General features: G+C 53.8%; 1 protein-coding gene across 2 annotated transcripts in view; it reads right to left on the bottom strand.

Annotated features, from left to right (window-relative positions):
- The window catches only part of TMEM266 (transmembrane protein 266), a 126,990-nt gene that overhangs the window by 19,305 nt on the left and 81,676 nt on the right, over positions 1-26,009 (bottom strand). For both annotated transcript variants that reach the window (XM_015101965.3, XM_027957155.2), the window contains 4 exons: positions 24,995-25,068; positions 13,182-13,238; positions 11,819-11,957; positions 8,403-8,518 (listed from right to left, as the gene is read on the bottom strand). In XM_015101965.3, coding sequence (XP_014957451.2) covers positions 8,403-8,518; positions 11,819-11,957; positions 13,182-13,238; positions 24,995-25,068 — 386 coding nt within the window. The remainder of the gene's footprint in view (positions 1-8,402; positions 8,519-11,818; positions 11,958-13,181; positions 13,239-24,994; positions 25,069-26,009) is intronic.

The raw sequence follows: 26,009 nt of genomic DNA, 5'->3' as shown, positions 1-26,009 counted from the left end.
TGAAGAGTTGCCAAGGGGTATCAGTTGCCAAGGGCCCTGGGATGTCAGGGCCTCATTAGTCAGATGGGAGAGCTGAGGCCCTGAGATGGGAAGGAGGCTCCCATGTGGGGAAACAGCTAGAGCTGGAGGCAGGAGCCTGAGATCGTGGCCATCACCCCTCCCTCCCTCTGTTGTTGTTCAGCCGCTCAGTCGTGTCCGACTCTGTGACCCCATGGACTGCAGCACGCCAGGCCTCCCCGTCCTTCACCATCCCCCAGAGCTTGCTCAGACTCATGTCCACTGAGTCGGTGATGCCATCCAACCATCTCGTCCTCTGTCGCCCCCTTCTCCTGCCTCACTCTGACTTTGGTTAAGCCTCTTTTCCTCTTAGGGCCTCATTTTCAGTGTGTGTTCAATAAGGCTAACAGAGCAGCTGAATTCTGGTCTATAATAAGCTCTGGGCTGCCTCTGCGATTCTAACCGGGAGGGGAAATTTGCAAGCGCCAGTAAACTCTGGGTGCATCTTCAGCACCATCCCATGCTCCTGCTGCGTTCTGTGTGTGCTGGGTCGTGTCCAACTCCTTGCAACCCTGCGGACTGTAGCCCACCAGGCTCCTCTGTTCATGGGATTTTCCAGGCAAGAATACTGGAGTGGGTTGCCATTCTCTTCTCCAGAGGATCTTGCAGGCCCAGGGTTTGAACCCATGTCCCTTGCGTCTCCTGCAGTGCAGGCAGGTTCTTTACCACTGAACCACCTGGGCAGCCCCCTGCTCTCATGCAAATGCCCAACTGCAGAGAGACAACTCTTTACAGAGAAAGATAACATAATCCAGAACATCTAAAATGCATCAACAATGCATTTCACAGACAATAAGAATTACTATTCATGCAAACAAGTAGAAAAAAGTGACTATCAAATCATAATCCAGTTAAGCTGCTTAGAATCTGCACAGAAGCTGACCTATTTAAATATTTGAATTAATGGACAAGGGCTTTGAAACAACTGTGATTAATATGTTAGAGAGGGGAGGGGGAAAGATGGATAAAATGGATATAACATTTCAGTGGAGAAACAGACCCTATAAAAAGAATTAAATGAAATTTTTAGAATCTTAATCAACAATATCTGAAATTGAGTCCTCAGTTGCGTGCGTTTAACAGCAGACTGGACACAGTAGACGACAGGGATGTTGAACATGAGGATAGATCTATAAAAAAAAATATTATGACTTACACTCAGAAAAAGAAAAAAAGAGAGAATGGGGGAAGACATTAGGGTATAAGAAAGAAGTAATATGGTTTTTCCAGTGGTCGTGTATGGATGTGAGAGTTGGACTGTGAAGAAGGCTGAGCGCCGAAGAATTGATGGTTTTGAACTGTGATGTTGGAGAAGGCTCTTGAGAGTCCCTTGGACTGCAAGGAGATCCAACCAGTCCATTCTGAAGGAGATCAACCCTGGGATTTCTTTGGAAGGAATGATGCTAAAGCTGAAACTCCAGCACTTTGGCCACCTCATGCGAAGAGTTGACTCACTGGAAAAGACTCTGATGCTGGGAGGGATTGGGGGCAGGAGGAGAAGGGGACGACAGAGGATGAGATGGCTGGATGGCATCACGGACTCAATGGACGTGAATCTGAGTGAACTCCGGGAGTTGGTGATGGACAGGGAGGCCTGGCGTGCTGCGATTCATGGGGTCGCAAAGAGTCAGACACGACTGAGCGACTGAACTGAACTGAAGGCACGACCAGAAAGTCTAACATGCAATTAGAGTTCCAGAGGAGAAAAAGGACGGGATGAGGCCGAAGCAATAAATAAAGAGACCATGGAGGGACTTTCCTGGTGGTGCGGGAGACTCCGCACTCCTGATGCAGGGGGCCTGGGTTCAATCTTTGGTCAGGGAACTAGAGCCCACATGCCGCAACTCAAACCCCACGTGCTGCAATTAAGATCCGGCACGGGCAAATAAACAAACATTAAAAAGGAGGAGAAATGAAAGCTTTGCCCAAACCTTTGCAAATCTAAGGAAAAACACCAACCCATAAATTCAAGGAACTCAGAAGAATCTCAAGGAAGATAAACACAAAAACCCCAATGCCCTTCAGTCAAACTGCAGGTAAGGAGAAACACCCATAGCACGTGGGCCTGGGCCTCTGGGAGAGGAAGCACGTGGCGGCTTTGAAGACAAAATGAAGCAAATTTCCCACTGGCAAGCTGGTCCAGTGGGGAAAAAAGGACCACTGTGTGACTTAGGAAGAATGAAAGCACAGTCACCGCCCTTCTTAATGCACATCATGAGCTAAGTATTTCTAATCAGAGGACCTGACCAAATCAGCTGGGATCCACAGGGAAGCCCTCAGTGTGCATTATTGGAGTGAGTCAGGCCCCTTCCATTGGGCTGGGCTTTTAATGCATGCCCAGGCGGGGCCAGACCCCCGGGGCGGCAGGGCGGGCACGCCCAGCCCATCTCTGCCTTTAATGGTCTGGTTTGTGGAGTACAACTGACATGGCCTTGGCCTGATCAATGCACACTTTGGCCAGAAGCTCGATGGTATCTAATGCAATAGCAATAATTTTCTTCCATCCTATTAGGGCTGTCTGCACAGACTGCCCTGCCTTCAAACCCATCTGCTATTGGGATGGCATCCAATGTTTATTTCCATTAGTTTCACCATTGTTGGTAACAATAAAACTCAGGAGACAGTTGCAAACTAATGATTTAGGAGCAGGGTGATGCTGAATCCGACCTTGGCCCCTTTCCATCCACTGTGAAGATGACTGGTAGTTGGCCATAAATTTAAATTATGGCAAAAGGATAACATAAGTTATTCCTCTGATGGCTAATTTTATCAGCTAAATAGGCTTGTCATTAAAGCTATCGGCTGTTTTACAAATCACTTCCCATGTTTGAAAAAAAACAACTTTCCTTCTCATGGTTGGAGATCTTGAATAATCCAGGTAACAAAGACTATTGTGCTGAGCTGGGGGGCTTTGGCCTCTATAAGAAAACAGGGGGCTTCTCTAGAATGAGCCAGCCACAAACGCCACCCCAAGAATGAGGAGAACCCCTTTCCTGCTACTCTGAACCTGTTGGCCCTTGAAGGACAGGGGTGTGGCCTCTGCACCCTTCCCCTGCTTCCACCGGGAACACCTGTCCCTTGGGGTCCAGATTATCACCCTGTTTCTTCAGGAGACAGGGGACTTGCATCATCCAGGGAGGACTGATCGTTGTGACTGTCCCTCCTGCTATTGGGAAGGGGGGAGCGGAGCTAGGGAACACTGTGGGCCTACTAGACGGCTATGCAGGTGACTATTTTCAGTAGGCACACCGTCTACTGTTGTTGGGGCCTGGTGCCTTAGGTATGAATGTGTAACTGAGTCCACGATCAAACGGGGGCAGAAGCAAGGTCACCAGGTCACCAGCACAAAGGTTACTGCTTTCAGGCCCAGGCAGTAAAAATCGTCTATGCACCGTTCACTACCCTCCCTTTCTTATCCCCTGGCTAAAGGGAGAAAACTCCAGACACTCAGAATAAGAAGAAGCCATGATGTGGAAGAGCCTGGAGGCCAGAGTGACTGTGACACAGTGGCCCTGTGCCCCCACCCCCTCAATGTCACTGCAGTGGGCGGCAGGGGGGGAGGGGGGCGGGCGGGACAGGTACGCTCCTCCTTAGACCACTGGATGTCTGGATCCATGTGATGGAGCAGATGGTGTCACTCATTCTAACAGACTTGTACAGATGCCCTGTTTGTGGTGTAGGAAAATGCACACGGAGCCCGGAGTTCCATCCCGGCCCTTTCTTCCATGACAAACAGTGAGACCCTGGGCGAGCCGCAGTCTGTCTCAGCCTCAGTCTTTCCATCTATAAAAGGATTAATAATACCAAGCCTGCCAACTCTGACCATCAAAGTCAAGATGAGCTAAAACACGTGGCAGTGCATTTGTAAACAGTCACCATTATAAATGATTCAGTGCTGTTTTTATTCTCTCTCTCTCACATTTACTGAGAGACTTCAGTGGACCAGACTTTCTATATTACTTTAATTAATCTGAACTTCACAGCATCCTTGTGATATAAGCCTTGTTTCCTCCATTTCTCCAGTGAGGATCCTGAGGTCCAGGGGTGAAGGGGGTGATCCATGTAGCCGAGGTCAGAATTCCTCTTGCTGACTCCCTGGGTGAGAGGATGGCCCCCCACCCCGCAAGCTGCCCTCACACAGGACTCTTCTTTCGGAGCCTGCCGCTTGCCCCAGGTCTGAGGCTGTCCTAAGGGGCTCACTGAGTTCCACTGGCTGCCTTGCAGGCTGGGCCCCAAGTCACCCTAGACTGAGCCCCACCTCCTTGGGTCTCATGCCAGTGATCTCAGGGTGGATGGTGCTGAGGAAGTAGAACTTAGCTCGGCCCACAGGGCCCAGCAGGGAAGAGAGACAAACTTCCATGGGGCTCTGAGCTGGATCGTATTATTGGGGGCCAAAAGTTGTTGCAAGGCTTAGAACGCAAAGAGCGGGTACAATGGGGACTTCAAACTTTGTTTTGGAATTAGAGCAAGGGGCCGGGCAAGGATACACTAAAACCTCAGAGGTGTTTCATATGACAAATGGGAAGAATATATCATTGCACTGATTTAACCCCTGCTTCGAAAATACCTTTGATTTCTGAAGCAGCCATTTACAGAGACGGACAAAAAGTGCACACCATCTCTCCGAAGGATGGTCACTAGCACCCCTCCTCTGGAATCCACTGGTGTACAGATTGGTGTAACAAAGTTCTGGGTGGACACACAGGCAGACAGCAGAATCCACAGAGAGAGTGAAAGAAGAGCAAATGGGAATGACCTTCCAACCAAAGGACTGTTGAATGCAGGGGTCTGAGGGGACATGCTTCCATCACAGTAATGAGCCGTCTGGAGGAAAACTGCAGAAGGCCAGCTGAGGCTGGAGAAAGGTGAGGCCGGCCAACAGAGGGCAGCCCTGCCGCTGCCCGCCGCTCGGCCCCTCTGGGCTCCTTGTAGGAATCTGCTAAAGGTGAGGTAGCCCAGTGGCCTGGAGAGACGTGGGGCTGAGGGCAGCTCTGAATCCTGTCTCCCTGAGAAGACCAGAGGGCCAGTGTGGTCCAAGGGGCAAGGACCGGAATGGCCATTAGAAGCCCCTCTTCCATCCTCATCCCCCACTGGCCTCAGATTCTCCCATCTGCCAAACCCAGGGGCCCCTGTCTGTAACACAAGGAGGTTCCAGGCCACCTGGGGTGTGGCCACGTGGTAAGAAATCGGCTGCCACGTGGCACAGAAGATAAAACGTACAAGCTGTTCATGTAAGGAGCTGGCAAACCACGTCACCCAGAGTCTCCACAGGGTCCCCGGAAGAAGCAATTTAAGCTTTCTTAAAAAGTGAAGATGAATTTTAAAAAGAGTCACTTGACCCGTGAGAGTCCTGACACACCTGACCTCAGCCAGGGGCTCAGGGTGAACACCCACGGTGCCGTCCGAGTGACAGTGTCACCTTTGATATGATGGGATGAGAGCGGCACAGGATCTCTGCAGTCTCCCTCCCAGACTCCCAGGACTCCAGTCGAATCATGAGGAAAACACGAGTCAAAACCCAAGAGAGACACGCTATAAAGTGCCTGACCAGCTCTCCCAAACTGTGAAGGCCCCCACAAACAAGAGAGGTCTGAGGGACTTCCAGAGCCAAGGGGAGCCCCAGGAGACATGATGACTCACTGCCATATGGTATACTGGACGGGATCCTGGAACAGATCAAGGGCATTCGATAAAAACTGAATCTGAACGCTGTGCGGACCTTGATAGTAATGCATCAACGTTGGTGTGTTAACTGTGGCACACGCGTGGTATTGAGGTAAGATGTCCACAGGGGGAAATGGGGTAGACCAAGCGCATGTGGGGACTCAGCTACCGTCACGGTTGTCCTATAAGTCTACAACTGTCCTGAAAAATAAGAGCTGGCAAACAGGTATACAAATACATGCCAGGGAGAGAGCAAGGTGAATGCAAAGTGATGCCACACATTTCACTGGAACTTTGGATAAATTTCAGTTTCTTAGGTAGAATACACGAATTTAGTTTGGAAATTGCTCCATTGAACCCTAAGAATTCCAGCCGGGAGAGAGAGAGAGTTTGTGACCAAGACGAACCAGGATGGGGCAGGGTGGGGGTGGGGACAGCAGCGAGAGACTTTTTGGACACTGTTAGGGGAGCTGAGGGGAGCCAGGTCTGTGCCCACAAAAGAAGGGCTGCCCTCAGGCCGTGATTTTAAATCACCCTGGTGCTCACCCTGATCAAGGTTTTAACCAAGCCCCGAGAAGTGACCTGGGTAGAAAAATGTCATGGAACAAGACCCTAAGCAAGGTGGGCTGGGGAAGAAGGGCATTCAGTTAGGACACCTGGATCTACTCCTGGCTCTAAAAGCCCTCACTTAGCTGTGTGCTCTTGGGCAAGTCACCACTCCTCAATTTTCTTACCTGTAAAATGGGTGTCAGGGGAAATAGGGGTTAGTTCTCATAGAGTCACTATTTATCAGGTGCTGGGCTTTAAGCTAAACAATCCCACAGCCATCCTTCCCAGATTTTATTACTAGCCCCATTTTTCAGATTAGGAAAACCAAGGTCCACAGAGGTTTTGGACACCAGTGTCCAAAACCACAAGTAGCCAAGCTGGCTTTGCACTCAGGTCTGTCCGTAACAACTTGACTATTCCAAGCACTTTCCTCTCAAAGGATCTGGCCACCCCTGATATCCCATGAGCCAGCACTCACATTTCTTTAAAGGCATTTGTTGCCCAGTCAAGTCTCAAGCCTGGTCTTACAATCCAGTTGAAAATGAAGTGTCTGTCTGCCCCACCCTGTGGAGCGGGCAGGGCCAAGCTCTGGGAGAGTGGAGAACTCAGTCACGGCTCTAGCCAGCCCCTCCCGCCCTCCTGGCAGCCCCCTGGGATTCCAGCCCGTCTGGCCCTTTTTTGCTGTCTTAACTCAGATGACAGGCTTCAGGTGTTTTTTAAATTAAAACGGTTTGTTTCTGTTCATCTCTTTTCCAGATGTCACTACCTAGAGGGAATCTGTCTTTATTTATGGGCTCTTTCCTGCGCGGAGTCCAAGGGAGTCTCCCTCTGGCCCAGACCCCCGGGAAGGAGGCCACATGGAGCGGGTGATGTGAACCAGGACAGCAGGAACACGGGGTCCCCGGGGGCTCAGGACGGGGTCGCGGTGGAAAGCAGGGGAGGTGGGCTGCCGCCAGGGCTTCCCCTGGCCACGCGGCACATGGGTTGTTAACGTGAGGCTCGTGGGGCCAGCTCGCTCTCTGCGGCCTGGGAGGCCATGCATTTATGAAGAGCAGATGCAGGGCTTTCATGAGGCCAAGTGTGGCTGAGCAGGGCATTCATTTTCCTATCAGACAGCAGACGAAGCTGCCGGACCATCCTCTGGCCAGGTCCTGGATGAGGCTCAAGGTGTCATCTCCCTGACCCCAGACCCTGCTCCCCTTGGTGGTTCTACAGCCTCTTCCAGGCTTCATTCCCATCTCCACTCCTGCCTCTCCCATCCGTCCTCCAATGGTGGCAAGGAAGATCCACCAAAAATTCAAATCTGGGGACTTCCCTGGTGATCCAGTGGCTAAGACTGTGCTCCCAGGGCAGGCTAGGTGGCTCTGATCCCCGGTCAGGGAGCTAGACCCCGCACGCCACGACCAAGACCAGGCACGGCCAAAGTAAAACTAAGCTTCACACCTGCGCAGATCCCCCTGCCGCTGCTGCTAACACCCCAGGTTTCTTCCCTCTCATCAGGATGGAAGCCAAACTACCTCTGGTAAGCCGTGCAGAGGACAGGGGGTGAAGGGGAAGCGATGGGCCTTGAGTGGGGCCTAGAATCCTAGGCAGACCCTCTTCCATGCCCAGCTGCCCATCCCCAGCCCACCTACTCCCCTCAGCACAGCCTCACAGGGCCCCTCCCTGTCTCTGAGTCTTTTTCTTGGTTCCCAGAGGGCAGAGGGCACTGCTGATGCCTCTCTGGTGGGTCTGGGGGTCCTGGGTGGCAGCTGGCCCACTGTGATGCCTGGCAAGCTCTGTACACAGAATCTGACTCCCCTTACCTTTCAAAGACCACCGTGCCCTGAAGACCCCAATAACTGAGAAGGTGACTCAGCTGGTTCAGGCTGGAGAGCTGACTGGTCACCACAGCAAGATGAAAAGAAGCCTGGCCTGAGAATTGGGGCTGAGTCCAGGCCTGGCTGGGCACAAGTGACCTTAGAGACACGTCTCCTGACTCTGGGCCTTGGGCTCCCCATGTGTCTGTGAAGGGAGCTCACTGACCACAGGGCCCCTGCAGCTCTGACACCCTGGATGGGGGTGCTTTAGGCACCACTAGTGTTCTCTGCCCAGGATGGACCCGGGCAGAACTGAGAGTGGCCACGCATTACCCCTTGCTCTTGACAGATCTGCGTCAGTCTCTCCAGCTGCTCGTCTTGGATGGCCTTGGCCTTCTCATACTGCTGGATGACCATCTCCATCTCCACCTTCACCGGCAGGACGTAGGCTGCAAGACAGAGACAGCCCCATGAAGAGCTTGGCAGTGGCAGGGCTGGGAGGGGAAGGGGCAGTCCCAGCGTCCAGCTAGCAGCAGGTTCAGGCCCAGGTGTGGTTCCCAGAAGATCCAGCAGCGCAATGGCAGGCGTGGTACCTAGGTACCAACAGCACCCAGAAAGTATAAGAGGGCTAGAACCCTAAGCCATTGTGACCGAGATACCCGTTTTCCTCCTTTTCCATAGTGACATTCTGCATACGTGCTCAGTTGCTCAGTTGTGTCTGACTCTTCACAACCCCAGGAATGCAGCCCACCAGGCTCCTCTGTCCATGGGATTTTCTGTAATTCTGGCTGTGTGCATGGCTGCTTGGTATGAGGACTATATTTTCCAGTCTTCTTTGCAGCTGTGACCAGCCATGAGACTACATCCTGGACAATGGGATATAAGCACAGGTGTCATGAAGCAGCTTCCAGAAGCCTTCCTTAGAAGGCAGCTGGGGTTGATGAGGAAGTGGAGATATTCGAACCTTCCCACACTGCCGGTGGGAATGTAAAATGGGGCAGCTGCTCTGGAAAACAGCAGTTCTTCAGAATATTCAACAAAGAGTGACCACATGGCCCAGTAATTCCATCCCTAGGAATCTAAGAAAAATGAAAACATATGTCCACACAAAATCTCAAACCTAAGTGTCCATAGCAGCCCAAAGTGGAAACAGCCTAAATGTCCATCAGCTGACAGATGGACAAATAAAATGTGGTACGTCTATGCAATGGAGCACTTCAGCTCAGTTCAGTGGCTCAGCCGTGTCCGACTCTTTGTGACCCCATGGACTGCAGCACGCCAGGCTTCCCTGTCCATCACCAACTCCTGGAGCTTACTCAAACTCACGTCCATCGAGTCAGTGATGCCATCCAACCATCTCATCCTCTGTCGTCCCCTTCTCCTCTCACCTTCATTCTTTCCCAGCATCAGGGTCTTTTCAAATGAGTCAGTTCTTTGCATCAGGTAGCCAAAGTATTGGAGTTTTAGCTTCAGCATCAGTCCTTCCAAAGAATATTCAGGACTGATTTTCTTTAGGATGGACTCGTTGGATGTCCTTGCAGTCCAAGGGACTCTCAAGAGTCTTCTCCAAGATCACAGTTCAAAAGCATCAATTCTTTGGTGCTCAGCTTTCTTTATAGTCCAACTCTCACATCTATACATGACTACCGGAAAAACCATAGCTTTGACTAGATGGACCTTTGTTAGCAAAGTAGTGTCTCTGCTTTATAATACGCTGTCCAGGTTGGTCATAGCTTTTCTTTCAAGGAGCAAGCATCTTTTAATTTCATGGCTGCAGTCACCATTTCACAAGAAAAAGGAATGAAGTCCTGATGCATGCTTGGGCTTCCCGAGTGGTGCTAGTGGTAAAGAACCCACCTGCCAGTGCAGGAAACAAGAGAGATGTGGGTTCAATCCCTGGGTCAGGAAGATCCCCTGGAGAAGGAAATGGCAACCCACTTCAGTATTCTTGCCTGGAGAATCCCATGGACAGAGGAGCCTGGCGGGCTATAGTCCATGGGGCCACAAAAGAGTCAGACATGACTGAAGCAACTTAGCACGCATGTACACATGCTACAACATGGATCAATCTTGAAAACATTAAGCGAAAGAAGGCAGATACAATAGACCACATATCATATTATTTCATCTAAATGAAATACTCAGAAGAAACAAATCTATAGAGATGGAAAGTAGATTAGTAATTGCTTAAGGCTGGAGGAGAATGGGGAGTGAGGCTAATGGGTTCTTCTTGAAGTGATTTTTTAAGTGCTCCAAACTTAAATTTTGGTGGTTTGCACAATTCTATGAATGTACTAAAAACCACTGAGTTGTGCCTTTTAAATGGGTGAGTCTTATGGTATGTAACTGTATCTCAGTAAAGATGTATAAAAAGAAAAGGCAGCTGGGGCTTTCCTTTTGACTCTTTATCTTATTCCTTTCTTCTGCCTTTCTATTGGCTGGAATGAGGATGTGATAGCAGGCACGGATGCAGCCATCTTGGACCGTGGGGGTGACTTTGGAAATTAGGCTATGTGCAGCAAAGCAACAAAATAGGAGGAACCTATTTTGGATGCTCCTTATTGACCCTGGACTCATGTGAGAGGAACAGGCTTCTATTTTAAGTCACTGCTATTCTGAATCTAGTTACTCACAGTCAATCCTACTTATAAACGAAACACATTGAGACCCAGAGGAGAGCCCCTGGACTCTGGGTTGGAGAACCTGGAGCGTTCCCAGCCAGTGGCAGCTCCACAGACCCCTCCTCTGGGCTCTCGGGAAGTCTCAGGATCAGCTCTTGACCTGACCTTGGCCTCTGCCTTTCATACTCTTCTCACACCTCTCAGAACCCAGCCCTTCCAGACCCTTCAGAAACCTCGGTCACATGCCTCTTTTGCCACTACGTTCTAGAACTCTCCACGTCTCAATTCTCCAAGTTCCTTTCCACCCACAGCATCCCAACCTCCAGATGTTCTCTGGCTGCTGTAGGAATCATGCAGATGAGAGAAGTCAGAATTTTTCTGTTTGCTTCCAAACTCGAGGACAGCCCACGAGTCCCTGAGACCTGTCTCCAGGCCCCAGAGGCTGCCCCAAGTGGGCCCACTGTCCCCGGGGTCTCTGCCGAAGCCAGTTCACACCCAGAGTGAGAGTGGCAACCAACCCCCATCCATTCACACAGCGCATCCCGATCATGATGCTCCCAGTGACTCAGCAACCCCTGACGTGTCAGGACAAAGGGGAACAGCTGGGAAGAGCATTCACAACGGGGGCTGTCAGGATGCATCAGTGTGAGGGTAGCCAGCTGTCCACAGCTGGCAGAGAGGAGCCAGAAGGCGCTGTTCGTGCCCTGGAGGGAGTGGATGTTCTCAGGGACAGAGCCGAGAGCAGAGCCTGTGCGGATGGGGGAGGCTGAACGTCTAAGGGAGCACCAGTAGGCCTCGGGCGTCCTGCCTCTATTTGCAGCTCAAGGCTGCTTTGCTGTGTGACCCTCCTCCCTCGGGGCCTGAGCCTTCCCACCTGTGAAATGAGAGGATGGATGAGACGATCCACCAGCACCTTCCCAGAGTGGACCTTCTGAAGCTGGACCCGATCACACCCCGGTTTGATGAGAACCCTGGATTAGGGGCTCCCTGAGCAGATGTCAAGCCCCACAGTATTCACAGGGTGGGACGTGGGGGTGGGAACCGAGGAAAGGCTGCCCCGACAAGGGTGAGACCCCAGAAGCTGTGCCGCCCTTCCCGCCTCCAGCTCAGCCCCTTTGGGTCACTCACCATCAATCACCCTCTTCACCCGCCAGATCCGGAACATAATGATGAGGCTGATGGCATCCCAGGGGCTCCGGGGCCCATTGGCCACAGTGGACGCCACCATCGGGGCCAAGGACAGGATGATCACTGCCCCGTCAAACACCTGTGAGAGGAGATGGATGTCAGCATCCTGGGCCACCTTCCTGAACGTCCTGGAACCAGTGACCAGGTCAGGCAAGGCAGCTGGCACTGGCCAACGATGCCCTGCAGCCCCTTCTGAAGGTCACCGCCCATCCCTGGCTACCTCTCCTGACCCTCCCTAGTCTTTAGGGGCCTCTCCCTGCTGGACATGCTCCTGAGCACTGTTTCTCCTCCCAGTGACCTCAGTCCATTGCCAGCCTTGGTTCAGGCTGCTTCGGACTGCTCCAAGCTTCTTTTTCAGCATCTGCCTCCAGCATCTTGTCTCTTCTTGTGACAGGCTTGCCTCCATGTCACAGGGTTCCTGCGCTGGCCTCTCTGAACCTCTCAGTGGCAGCAGGGGCTGAAGGAAGGCCCCTTCCACTTGGGAAGCCCAGAGCCTGCATCTTCTTCATCCAGGGCTGGTGCTGAGTCTCTAACTCTGCCTGTAGACAGAGTTCAGAGAGGAGGGGACCCCCGCCTAAGCTTCAGCTCTGGGCCCTGCCCTGCCATCAGCCTGTTTCAGCGTGGCCTTGGTCTGAAACTTCCACAGGCCAGGCCTCATTGCTCCCAGCATTTGACCCAAAGAGGCTAAAAAGTGTGTGTTGGTGGGGGGTGAGGAAGGAATGGGCAGCAGACACTGACCTCCTTGCCTTGTCCTGTGTGCACCAAACTCGAAGGACAGCCAGCCTCCCCAGCACCCCCCCTCCACCCATCACACCTCACCTCCTTTTCACACGAAACAGAGCAATTGGTTTGCTCTGCAGAAACCCAGGCTGAGAAGCACATCTAGGGTCCCCTCACTCTGCTCTCCGACCACGGGACCATTTTAAAGAGTACATTGGTTTTCAAACACATTTCAGAAGTTTTCCAAAACGATTCAAGCATAACTTTTTAAATTTTGCAGAACTTCAAGGAGATATTTTAGGCCATATTCTTTCGCTGGACGGTTTTCTCAGTCGTCTCCCCTCCCCACCCGCCCAATGGCACAGCTGGACAGACTCGTGTGTCCAGTGTGGGAGGCAGCTGGCCTTTGCTGATGGCTCCCACCCTGGGACGGATAGAACAGTGACAGTTTCCAGCTTCCAGGATGGCTGGCTCGGGGGTGCGAGGGACACTCCAGCCTCCAGGATGGCTGGCTCAGGGGGTGCGAGGGACACTCCAGCCTCCAGGATGGCTGGCTCGGGGGTGCGAGGGACAGGGTCTTTACCTCTATCTTGTTTTCAATGTAATCCCAGATCCCGAGCACCACAATCCGAAGAACAGTCTGGGGAGAGGAAGTGAGAAAGAGGGTGTGGTTACTGCTCTTCCTACCTGCTTCCACCAGCAGAGAAGACTCCAGAGCTGAGAGTCCAAGGCTCTGCTTCCTCGGGAAGAGCCTTCCCCTAAGGGTATCTCGGTTCGTGTGCCCTCCCCAGCCCTGCCTTGAATGCCGCAGCTCAGGTCTGCGTTAGCACTGGCGCCAGCCCCTGGCTCAGCACCTTCAGTGCACCCACTGAACACAGATACACTCTGAATCCTTGGAATGGATGCTCAGAACTCTGCCTCCCTCTCCAGCCATCTCTTGCACTCCTGGCATGACACAAAGCACTTGAGAACCTACAAGCATGCAATTCTTTCTCCTTTACCTTGTCTTCTCATGTGGCAAAGGCTGCTCCCCCACCCCCAATCTCTCTTCTCATAGCCACCCAGAAAAAGACTATATTTCCCAGCCCTCTTTGCATCTGGAGCAGCCAAGTGAGCAAGTTCTGGCCAATGGCTTATGAGCAGAGAAGCTCTGTGTCCCACCTCTCAGTTGTGAGCTTTAGGGGATTAGTCTCTTCCTCCTCTTTCCTTCTTCCCAAAGACTAGAATGTGGGCGTGTGTGTGTGGTGGGGAGGTGTGTTCCGTTAGGCACTGCTGGGTCCCCATCAGCCCCACATCACCACATGAGCCTAAAGGGCTGGTCCCACCTGTCCTTCCATGAGAGAGAAATGAATCCCATCTTGTTTAAGCCCCTGTGTTTTTGGTTTTCTTGTTAGAGCATCTTGGCCTGTGTGCTAACCAGCAGGGCCTCTTTCCCTTTCTCTACTTGGAAAGGCTTTCTTCTCCTTCAGAAAGTGAAATTCGCTCAGTCCTGTCTGACTCTTTGACACCCCATGGACTATACAGTCCATGGAATTCTCCAGGCCAGAATACTGGAGTGGGTAGCCTTTCCCTTCTCCAGGGGATCTTCCCAACCACTCAAACATCACCTCCAGGAAGCTCCTCTGCCTTCTCCGGGCTTGGTGCCTCTTTCCTGGGTGTCCCTGTAGTCCTCGGAAACATCAATCGCTGCTGTCCCCTCCCCCAGCACTTCATCTTACCTTGTGGCGACTGCCTGCCTGATGCCCCAATTAAGGATGAGGAGACACTGTCTGATTTCTCTCCTTTATCCCAGTCTCTGGCATAGAGTGACACTGAGTGATTACCCACGTGAGTGATGAATAAATGCATGACTGACTGATTCCTTAAAACCCTCCGTAACTCACTTCAATGCCTCTGCCTTCTGGGGTGGTTTCCTCACCAAGAATACCTTTTTCTCCAAAGAAGATACTTAGAACCTGGTCTTGTATGACCCTGGTATAATTGTCTTAGGTCCTTCCCTGAACCAAGGTGAGAAGTTCACGGCAATTCCCTCCAGGTGGGGTCCGTTCTCCCACACACCTATAGGATTGGGTTGGCCAAAAAGTTTGTTCAGAAAACACACCCGAACTTTTTTTTTTTGCCAGCCCAATACAAGGTCAGCCACCTGAACCTGGCAAAAGCTGCAGAAAGCCTAGGGATCTCTATGCATACTTAGGCCACAAAAACGACTGGCTGCTAAAGTTTACCCCTTCCTCATGAAGGACTGTCCCGATTTCCATGAGGGGATGAGAAGGAGGGATGCTGGTGGCGGCCTGTTATGTCACCATGTTTGAGAACACAGAGGGACACACATAACCTGAGTCCCTTCCATGCGGTTCCCCGATCTCTCACTTCACTGCACTGCAGCTCTGGGTGGGTGCAGAGGGAACTGGGTTGGTGGTCTGGTATCTTGAGGTCACAGCTCAGTAACGGGCTGGCTGTGTGGCAGAGTCAAATCCCCTCTCTGGGCCTGTTTCCTCTTCCGCTGGAGAGATGGGTTAGAAGATACACATCTTCCAGTTCTGTATGAGACTAACGTTTGCCACCTGGGATGTATCAGTAGGTTGCAAATCCTGGGCTGGCCCTCTTCACACGTGACTCCCACTCTACAGAAGGGGAAGCTGATGCTCAGAGAGGTTAAGGAAGCTGCCCAAAGTCACTGAGGCGTTGGGCAGTGAGTCGGCATCTGGACCCAGAGGTCGTTGACTCTGCGTCGTACACTCAGGCTGCATTAGAACACCAGACTGTCCCAGTGTCTTCTGTTGTTCACGCCCTGGAATTGGGCTGACTTTGAAACTCAGCATTTGTCTCCTCTGAAAGGATACACCAGCCACATCCACCCCAAACACACAATTCTGAGGCTCCCAAAGCAGAAAGTCCTGGCTAGCACAGAGGGGAACAGGGTCTGGTCCAAATATGATTTCTCCTTCCGCCGCTCCTTTTGAGATTGTGGTAAAATACACACACACACACACACACACACACACATTTTAGACTCTGTGGCATAAAGTACATTCACATTATTGTGCAACCTCCACCATCATTCACCTCCGGAACTTTTTCATCTCCCCACACTGAAACTCTTGTGCCCATTACGTACTAATTCCCCATCTCCCCGCTCCTGCAGCCCCTGGAAACCACTATTCCACTTTCCCTTCTCGGTTTGAATACTCTCAGAACCTCATTAAAAGGGAATCATCCTGCTTCTTTATAAACAAAGCAGCACTTACTGAAAAGTCAGTGGCCAAGGATGGGGAGTGAGGGGGAGGAGGTGGAGGAGGAAGGGAGCTGGCCAGGCTGAGACTCAGCCAGGAACCCGCAGAGGGGAGGAGCAGGCAGCATACACGCAGCCTCTGTGGTCTAGGAAGGGATGGAGGCTTGATGAGCTCCTGGGCCAAAGTGGTGCCAGGAAGGCAAGCAGAGCAGCAGAAGCACCTGCCTCCTGCCTGCCTTCCTTTCTGGTCCATCCACATAGACCACCACCCTCCCTGCCCACCAAGGGAGCCTTTTCTTTCTAGCCCAGCCCATGGAAACAGAACAGCTAAAAGCAGCTGTGGGGAAATGGCCTGGAACTGGTGGCTCTGAGTCAGGGTCAAAGCTGGAATGAGAACCCAGCTCTGAAACCCCCCACCCAGGGGCTTTTCACCTGTAGCATCCTTTGCAGGTATCAAGCCATGCTGCCCTCCCACCTCACAGCCCCCACCATGGGTCTCGTCCCAGTCGACTAACCCGTTGATAGCTAGTGTTCCTCAAAGTGCTGGCAAGGACCCCCTACTTCAGCAACATCTGGGTTGTTATTTGTTGTTCAGTTGCTAAGTCGTGTCTGACTCTTTATGACCCTGTGAACTGCAGCTCGCCAGGCTTCCCTGTGCTGCACTATCTCCCGGAGTTTGCTCAGACTTATGTCCAGTGAGTCAAAGACGCTATCTAACCATCTCATGCTCTGTTGCCCCCTTCTCCTCCTACTCTTAATCTTTCCCAGCACCAGGTTCTTTTCCAATGAGTCGGCTCTTTACCTCAGGTGGCCAAAGTATTGGAGCTTAATTTCAGCATCAGTCCTGGGGTTTTGTTTAAAATGAAGATTCCTGGACTCTCATGGAGATCCAGGATGTCAGGACCTCTGGGTGAAGGGCCCAGGAATTTGCTTTTTAAACAAACTCTCCTGAGGTCCCAAAAGAATAGCGGGGATGTATGAGGTGACAATGCCCTGGGTGAAACCAGGGAGGCCACATGCCCAGACGCAACAAGAATAAAGAGAGTTCGATTAGGAATCAAAGGTCAGGGCCCCTTTCTGGTTCTGACTAACCCCTACTAACCATGGGACACTGTCCGAAGCCACCCATCCCCCACCCCAAGACCCTCAGCCTTGTGATCCTGCCCCCAAGCGCTGCAAAGGTCTTTAAGGCAGGGAGGGACTGAGGGACCTGTACCCTCAATTCCAGCTGCCTCTGTCCCTCCTGGGACTAAGAGTTTTCAGTCTCCTTCATTCCAGTTTCACCTTCCAGAGATGAGGTTGCTCTGATGTTCAAGAAAGGCTTGGCAAAACCTACAGGATGTCACCATTTATCGTTTACTATAAGCCAAGGTCTTCTGCCATTTTACAGATACAGAAACTGAGGCTGAGAGGGGCAGGTAAGCCTTCTGGCTCCCAGGCCCCTCTTCCTTTCTACCCCAGGGCCCTCATCCTTTCCCCTGGGAAGCTCTGCTCTCAGGAGGGACGCCCCTCCCTTCTCCCCAGGGAAGGGGCTCAGGCTTCAGGGAGCACGAGGGTGGGTGAGAAGACCTGACCATTGCACCTGCAAAGAGTCGGAAATGTGTTAGCAACTGAACAGCAACAACAACAACCCCTTCTCCAGGCAGAGAGATTCCCTGGCTCATTGATTGGTGAGCAGAGTGGGGGCTGGCACCCTTGCCCCCCACAGACCCATCCCCAAAGCTGGGCCCACCAGCCAGGAAGAAGGAAGCAGCATGCCTCTCGCCCTGAGCCTGTGCCCCTGCAACACTGCAGCTGGTGGGTTTGGGGAGTGTGGCGGGCTCTCTGGGGAGCCGCCTGGCCTAAGGAATACCCCTGGTGGGCACAGGCCGCTGGGGGCCGACCCCTGGTGCTTCCTCAAGAAGCCTACCTATCCCTGGGCAGGCTCTCGCTGCCAAGATGGCTGCAGGCTCCCTCCCCTGCAAGCCCCCTTTTAAACTAGAGCAGCAAGAGGTAGGCATACTGCCCGGGATTCAGCTACAAGAACTTAGGAAATGGGAGCTGAAAGCAGTCTTCAACTTGTTTACAAAAGAAAGGTTTATCGGGTGAGAAACCTTTCAGGGGTGACCGCAGGGCAGCACAAGCGCGCCCCCTGGAGTTAGGCGTTGATAAAACAGGAGCAGAGCGAGCAGCTCCCCGACTTCCCCCCTTCACCCTCAGGTCTCCCAAATGTGCGGGGATCCAGATGGTGACGGGAATCTGCTTGCTCCCTGGGCAGCCTCCGCCCTAGGGGTCCAGAGGTGACCCCGCACCAGACACCGTAGGCGACAGGCGCCCTGGCTGCACTAGTTCCATTTCCCCAGGTGGTTCCCAGCTACCTTAAAAGAATGGGTTCAAGGCCGGCAGGATAGAGCATGCTGGCGACCACGTGACCAAGGGCAGTGCGTTAAGCCCTGACATGACCCGACTGTGTGCTCACGGTGCGGGGGGCTGCGGGGGGTGGGGGGCTACCGTGCTAGGCATGGGTAGGAGAGCCTGGAACCCACAAGACAAGCAGAGTTTGTTCTAGAACTCCCTCTCACTTCCCCTTCCTCGGTCCTGAAACATCTCTCACTGACCCCAAGTCTCCCTTAAGCCAACCCCTCCCCTCTTCTCCCAAGTTTCTGAAGAGGTGTCTCCACTAAACCCACTGCAACCTGCCGCCGGCCCCCACCAAAACTGCTTGCACCTGGTAATTAGTGCTGACTCCTCAGCAGCTTGGGGGGGGGCACCCCTGGCTTCCTTGGTTGGTTCCCTTCCTTCCTTCTTTGGTTTCCAGGGTCCCAACCCCTCTGGATTCTCCTCCCACCTCCTGGCTACAGCTTCTCAGTCAGCTTTCCATCCTCAAATTGTTTCCCTGGGCTCCATTTCTCCTCTCCTGCTTCCCGGTCCCCAGATGGTGGCACCCTTGGCTTCAACTCCCACGGGACATCTTGAGGCCTCCCTCCCTCCCCTCGCTGCTCCCCCCGCTTCCTGCAGCAGTTTCTGGGCGTAGTGAAGGGCATCCCCACCCCCTCTTAGGAGACCAGTCCCCCTCCCCCTCCAAGCCATGCCTGCCCCCTCTCTTGCTCACACGCTCGCCTCGATGCTGGCCAGTCCCCACATCCTGCAGTTTAGCTCCTTCAGCTCCATCCAGCTTGTTCCTTCCTCTGTCCTGCTTCCACTGCTCTGGGTCAAACCTTTAACCCCGAAGCTGAACCACATCTCCCAAATAGTCCCCAAACTCCAGTCCTCCTCCCACTTCCAACACCCACTCCTCACTGCCTTACCTGGGCGATTTCTCTAAAAGGCCAGTTTCATCACTTCCCTCTCCTGCTTGGAGCCTCCTCCCCACTCTGAACACGATGCCCCAGTCCTGAGCAAGCCACCCTACTCCTGAACAAGATGTCTCATTCTTGAGCAAGACCTGGAAAGGACCTCGTGACCTGGCCTGGTCCCCAGGACATCTCTCACCACCTCCCCTGCCAGAGTCAACACCCCAACATGCTGTGGGCGCTCTTTCTCAGTCCCTTGTTCGCTCTGTGACCACTGCCTGAAGGCCCTCCATGCCCGCACCCACTGGCAGCTCACACATCCAGCAGCAGCTTGCGGCCCCTCTGAGGTCTCCCACTGACTGCAGTGGGAGATTTAAGCTCACTTTCTTGTTCTCATTATATACGTCTGCTTGGCTCCTTCCCAGTAGATGGTAAACCCATGAACTGGGCCTGCGTCTTGATTATCAGGGCAGAATCCTCATGCCCAGCACCACCTACAGAGCCAGCACCTGGCACAGAGTCACTCAAAAGTAGGAGCCAGAAGTGAGAGCTTCCACTTTTCAGGTGCCTCCTCTGTGCTTCCCAGGTGGCACTAGTGGCAAAGAACCTGCCTGCCAATGCAGGAGACTTGAAAGATGCAGGTTTGATCCCTGGGTTGGGAAGATCCCCTGGAGAAGGAAATAGCTACCCACTCCCAGTGGTCTTGCCTGGAGAATCCAACAGACAGAGGAGCCTGGTGGGCTACAGTCCATAGGATCACAGAGTTAGACACGACTGAAGCGACTTAGCACACGTGCACCTCTGTGCCAGGCTCTCTGTCAGGCACTGGGAGGTTAATTTTACGGATCAACTTGCGTGGGCCACAGGTATTCCGATATCTGGCCAGACATCATTTTGGGGTGTGTCTGGGAGGGTGTTTCTGCTGAGATTATCATTTGAACCAGGAGACTTGAGTAAAAGCAGACTGCCCTCCCCAATGTGAGTGAGTCTCATTCTTTTCAATCCACCGAAGGGCCAAAGAAAGCAAAAGGAGGAAGGATCTGCTCTCTCTGCTCTAACAGCCAAAGTTAAAAGAAACCGTGATCAACTGATGTGTGGCTACACCAAGTACGGTCTATCCATACAAGGGAAGGAGGCTGAGACATGAAAAGGACACAGGCACCGAACCACACTCCATGTGAATGAATCTGAAAGCATGTTGCGCGAGAGAGCCAGACGCAAAAAGTCATATACTGAATATTTCCACTTTTATGAAATATCCAGAATAGTTAAGTTCATAGAATCAGAAAGCAGACTGGTGTGGTTGGCAGGGGCTGCGGGAAAGGGGGAGTGGGGGAGTGGCCATTCAGTGGGGACAGCGTCTCCTTTGTGGAGATAAAAATGCTTTGGAACTAGGAAGGGGCAATGGTTACACAGCACTGGGTGCTAAAGGCCACTGAACCTTTAAAAGGCTGTTATGTTGGGACTTCCCTGTAGTGTAGGCAGGGAAGTCTACAGTGGCAGTGGTTAAGAATCTGCCTGCCAATGCAGGGGACACAGGTTCGATCCCTGGTCCGGGATGATCCCACATGCCTCTGAGAAGCTAAGCCCCTGTGCCTCAGCTACTAAGCCTGCACACTCTAGAGCCTGTGCTCTCACCTCAATGAGTAGCCCGCACACCGCAATGAAGAGTAGCCCCGCTCTTGCCATGACTAGAGAAAGCCTCCTTGCAGCAACAAAGACCCATCACAGCCAAGAATCAACTGATAAAAATAAAAGGCTCTGTTTTGTGAATTTCACCTCAATAGAATCCTAATAATAACAAACAGAAGGAAGAAGCAGCAGCTGCTGCCCCTGCCTTGAGGCTCCCATCTACAAGGTCAGCCGTAGGCTAGCTTTCCCCTCTTCCAGGAAAAGGAGCTGGGCCTCTCTGCATCTCCACCCTGGCTAGGGAACAGGGCCAACACCCCATGACCTGCACTCAGGCCCTGCTGCAGGGTGACCCAGCCTGGCTGGGCCCCCAGGCCTCGTGGAGTCTCAGGAAGAGAAGCAGCTGGCTTCCCCAGTTGCAAGTGACCACTGGGCCTGGTCTCAGCCAAGGGCGGTTTGGAAACACAGTTTGCACAACTGTCCATCTGGATTCGGAAGGCTCTGTCCCGTCTCAGTGCTGCAGGGCCCCATGGAAGCAGGAGGAAGCGGGATGACCCTGCCTGACACGGCCCAGGAAGCTGCCGAGGCATCCACACTCACCTCGTGCCCCTGCAGGGACCCTGCCTGGCCTACTCTCACTACACTGAGAAGCATCTGCCTTGCTGCTGAAGAGCTTGGCCTGTTTGAATAGATGTCAGTTCCTCAAACTGAATTACCCTATGTAAAAGAGATGACCGGTGCAAGCTCAATGCACGATGCTTCATCATGGAGGATACCGCAAACCAGTGCTCTGGGACAACCCAGGGGGATAGGGTGGGGAGGCAGTGGGGAGGGGGGACTCAGGATGGGGGGACACATGTATACCTGTGGCTGATCCATGTGGATGTATGGCAAAACCATCACAATACTGTGAAGTAACTAATTCTCCAATTAAATTTAATTAATTGATTTAAAAAATTGATGTCTTCACACTAAGCCCAAAGCAGCCTCATACTTCTCTTCAGACTTAGCTCTGTGCTCTGGGGCGTCTTCCCTGGAGCAGCCCCCGTTGCTCTGAGACGGGCAAGGACAGGCTGGCGTTAGCACACCCACCCAGAGGCCTGCATCCGTGCCGCCCATCTTCCTGAAGGCCTGGCAGTTTTCTGAGTTTCCTAACTCACAAAATGTCCTGCCCGACTTGGGGACTGTCCTCAAGCTCAGCTGAGATGTGGGGTGGGACGTGGCTCAGGACTAGGTGACCGGCTGCCTGGCCCCAGGAGCCCTTTGGGTGGGACCTTCCTGGACTCCACACCTACCCCTGGCTGGCAGCCATGGCCCTGGACGCTCCCCAGAGGGACAAGGGCCAGCCCTGAAGGGGCGGCATTGGCTTCTCCCTAGGCGAGGGGGGGTGCTGGGTCTGTGGTCAGAGGTTTCACAGGGTTGGGCCTTTTCTTTCTCAGTTGCTGGCCCAGACCTTTCCCTCAGATTCTTACTCTGCTCCCCGCCTGCGTGCACCAGGGCCAAGGGGGGTGGGCCTGCAGCGGTGACACACCAGACAAGAGTCCGGAGCCTTGGGCCCCGTTTTGGTGGAAACTGGCTATGTGACCCTGGGCTGCGGTCCTCATCTGCATGGTTTTAAAGGGACGCTTTTGGCATTTTCAGCAGGCAAATCTGCAAGCCCGCTCCACGGCGGAGGGACAGTTGACTTCCGCTAGAGGTGCCCCTGTCATCGTGAGAAGCACAAACACCTTCACACACTTCCAACCCTAAGGGGAGTAGGGGATGGGGGCCTCTATGGCAGCGGTCCCCAAGCTTTTTGGCACCAGGGACTGGTTTTGTGGAAGACAACTTTTCCTCAGATGGGCAGGGGGGACGCGTGGTAACTAATGCGAGCCCGAGCCACGGGGAGGGATGGGAACACAGATGAAGCTTCGCTCCCTTGCCCTCTGCTCATCCCCTGCTGTGCAGCCTGGTTCCTAACAGGCCTTGCCCGGGTCAGCACTGGTCCACAGCCTGGGGCTGGGCCCCCTGCTCTGTGGGACGGCTCTAACCTCTTCAGATGCTAGGAGCTCTGGGGACACCCAGGCTCTCAAGCTGGGCTGCCCCTCATGAGGGGCTGGCTGTGCTGGGGAAGGCAGGTCTCCCCTGTTACTTTCCTTTATCCCTCTATTATTCCTGTTACCCCTCTGTTACCCCCACCCCCTGTTACTCCCCTGTTACCCTCTCTTACGCCCACCTTACAGCCCCACCCTCCCCATCTCTGCCAAGGTCCAAGGTCACAGTCATTCTCCCCCAGCCCCCAGCTCTCCCTACTGAGCCTGTGGGAAGCCCAGCCCCCTTCCATGGTGTGGAGACAGGGCGGGGGGCGGGTGAGGGTCTGAAGCCACGATGCCTCTACACAGGGGCTTGTCTGTTTCAGGTGGCTCGTCTCTAGCAGTGACAGGAAGGGAATGCCAAATTAACGCTGGGTAATAAATTCTGTGAACCCAATAAAACCAAAGCGGAGGGATAGATGGAAGAACCGCAGCAACTGATTAAACATTTTTGTTGGCAGCCACAGACACATGGCACATTTTCCAAGGCTTTTGCATCAAGCAGACATCTGGCCACAGCCCGTGTATGTGTGGGAGGGAGCTCTGGTGAGCTGAGACAAGGGGGCCCCCCAGCCGGAGACAAGGACCCTCTGAGGGGCAGCAGGCTGGGGAGCAGGCACTATCTGGGGGCCGAAGCATCTCTGGGGCGATGACCTTGGTGAGCTGGTGGGGACACCTCCCAGGAGGGGGAGTGTTGGGTCTGCCCCCTCAGTCTGAGCCCAGGCTCGCAGGCCAACTTCGTGGGCTGCAGGAGCCGAGGCCCGGGAAGAGAATGTTCCGGGTGTGGAATGCCTGCTGCCCAGCCCAGCACACACCACGCCCAGGCTGAGGATTCTGGACTCCAGGCCTATGGGGCCTGGGCCTCCCCTGAGTCTGTGAGAAAGAGTGCATGCCACTAGCCAGTGTCAGAGCTGGCCCACCGAGAGCCCCGGGCACAAGAGGATCCCGGGGGACTGACTCCCCGGGTTCCCGACTCCCCGGGTTCCCTGATCACATCACAAAACACTCTCTACTCCCATCCCTCCACCCACATCACTGCTCTCCCAGAGCACCCTTCCTCCCTTTGAGGCCCTGCTGTGCTCTGGGACTCAGAGTCCCCGCTGCTTCCGAGCTGGTGTGAGCTGCGTGTGTACGTGTGTGCGCATGTGTGTGTGTGCACAAGCCTACACACCTCCCCAACAGGCTCTGCACCGTGTTCCTTTCTGACTTCCTCCCCTCGCCTCCTGACCACGTTGAGAGGCCCCAGTGGGACTCTGCCCTGGGGTAATCTGGACCTGCAGCAGTGCGGGGTGAGGGCACACGGAGAAGGCCAGCAGCCAGCTGACTCAGGCCCATCTTCCGTTAGGAAGAACAGGGCTGCCACACAAAACTCTCTAGTTCTATAAAGACCCGCCGCCCACAGGACGAAGCCGTCTTCTCAGCCTCCCCTGGAGACCCTGCCGGGAACAGCCCCAAGTCGATGCCCCGAAATGCAGACAGGGGTCACTGTGACAGGCCAGGAGTCGCTCAGAGGACTGGCCACTCACCCTTCCGTCAAGGCAGAGAAACTGGGCCGAGATCCTGGTTCCCATGCATTTCAGATGCACTCAAGGCTATCAGCTCCCATTAAAACCCAGGGCCCTTGGACTTCCAGGTGATTTTTCCCTCTTATCTCACACACAGAGATATGGGCTGGGGCTTTATCAGCTAACTCTAGCAATGGCAAAGGGCATCTGTGCTCCCTGACCCCAGACACATGCCCCTTTGCTCCCACAGAAGGGTCACAGCTCAGTCGAGCCAGACCCTGTCCCCCCTGAAAACCTGGGTCAAGTCCACTGCCTGGCCCATGACTCCGCCTCTCTGCCTCCTGGGCCTTGGCCCCCTGTGCACCCAGGACCACACCCACAGTCTCCCCCCTCCAGGCCCCTGGGCTTTGGCCCGGCCTCTGCCTGCTCCTCACCAGCTGCATGAACCATCTGCTCTCTCTCAACTACCTCCCACTCAGCCTCACCTTCCAGAGGTCACCATCCACCCCTTACCTGGACGACACCTGCTCACCGTCCGGGCCACCTGTCGAGGCCCAGCACACAACTTCACTCCCCGTATTGTGTCTCCCTCTTTGCAGCCTCGAGGGCCAAGAGACTAAAGCTTCGTCTCCCTGGGACAGGAGTTGACCTAAAGAGATGGTCACAGGGCCCAAGTCTCAACCCACCTCTGAGAAGAACACCGAGAGGATGACCAGGCTGATCCAGTGTATCACGCCGGCAAACTGGAACGCACTGGAAACTGTAAGCACAGTAACGGGGGTCAATTTTAGGAGTAAGGATGAGGCCCATCAGCAAAGAGGGCTTCGTGGCATGGAGGCGGGCCTCCAGGAGCCCAGAGTGTGAGCATCTGGATTGGGAAGCAGTCGGGCCAGAGAAGGTGAGGGAGCTTTAAGGGCTGTCTGCAATGGAGGTGGAGGGAGGTGGGTGGGTCTGTGATGCTGTTTTTCGTTCTATCCGAGAGGCTGCCTCCATCTCCCCACAGGCTGCCTCTCAGAGTTCCAGCTCGGTCCCACCAGCTGCTGTGGGCTTTGTGCCCAGAAAGGAGCCTTCCAGAGGGGGCTTACAGAGACATCCAGGGCTCTCGGACCAGGGGAGGCAGCTTTGGTCAGATCAGAAATCCCCACCATAACTGACCCCCAAAGCACTGTGCACTGTGAGTGGGATTTAAGGCAAGCCTCCTTTGACTTCTCATTCTGAAAATCCTGAGTGGCTGAGATGTTAGTCAGAGTATTCTGGGGAGAAGACTAGAGCTGGGACTGGCAGAGGGAGCTAGGGGTGGGGAGGGGATGTCAGCCTCCTGAAAGCGGCACAACTTCCCGCCTCCAGAGTGTGAGCAGGGAGCGCCAGCAGCCACTGAAACTCCCACCCCACCTTCCACCAGACAGTCCTTGGCACTAAGGCACCACCTCTGGGCTCACAGTATAGGAGCCCTGAGGCTAACAGTAGGGTGCTGGGGCCCAGGACAAGGGCAGGTGGGCTTTGATAGAGAGACGGCAGAAGGGGATGCCGCTCAGAGGGCCAGCCCAAAAGAGACAGTGGTAGTAGTAGGTGACCTCAGGCAGTGTGGCAGGGCTGAAACAAGGCGCAGGAATGCTGCTGGGAGCACGCTTCCCTACTGTGCTCTGGCCAGGCCTGCTTAGCACGTAGCTCAGCTCCCCTGGGAGCCCGGGAAAAATGCCC

The sequence above is a fragment of the Ovis aries genome, chromosome 18 (assembly GCF_016772045.2).
Source record: "Ovis aries strain OAR_USU_Benz2616 breed Rambouillet chromosome 18, ARS-UI_Ramb_v3.0, whole genome shotgun sequence".
NCBI classification, from domain to species: domain Eukaryota; kingdom Metazoa; phylum Chordata; class Mammalia; order Artiodactyla; family Bovidae; genus Ovis; species Ovis aries.
Note: the sequence above shows the minus strand (reverse complement) of the source record. Positions and strands in the feature narration are given on the sequence as shown.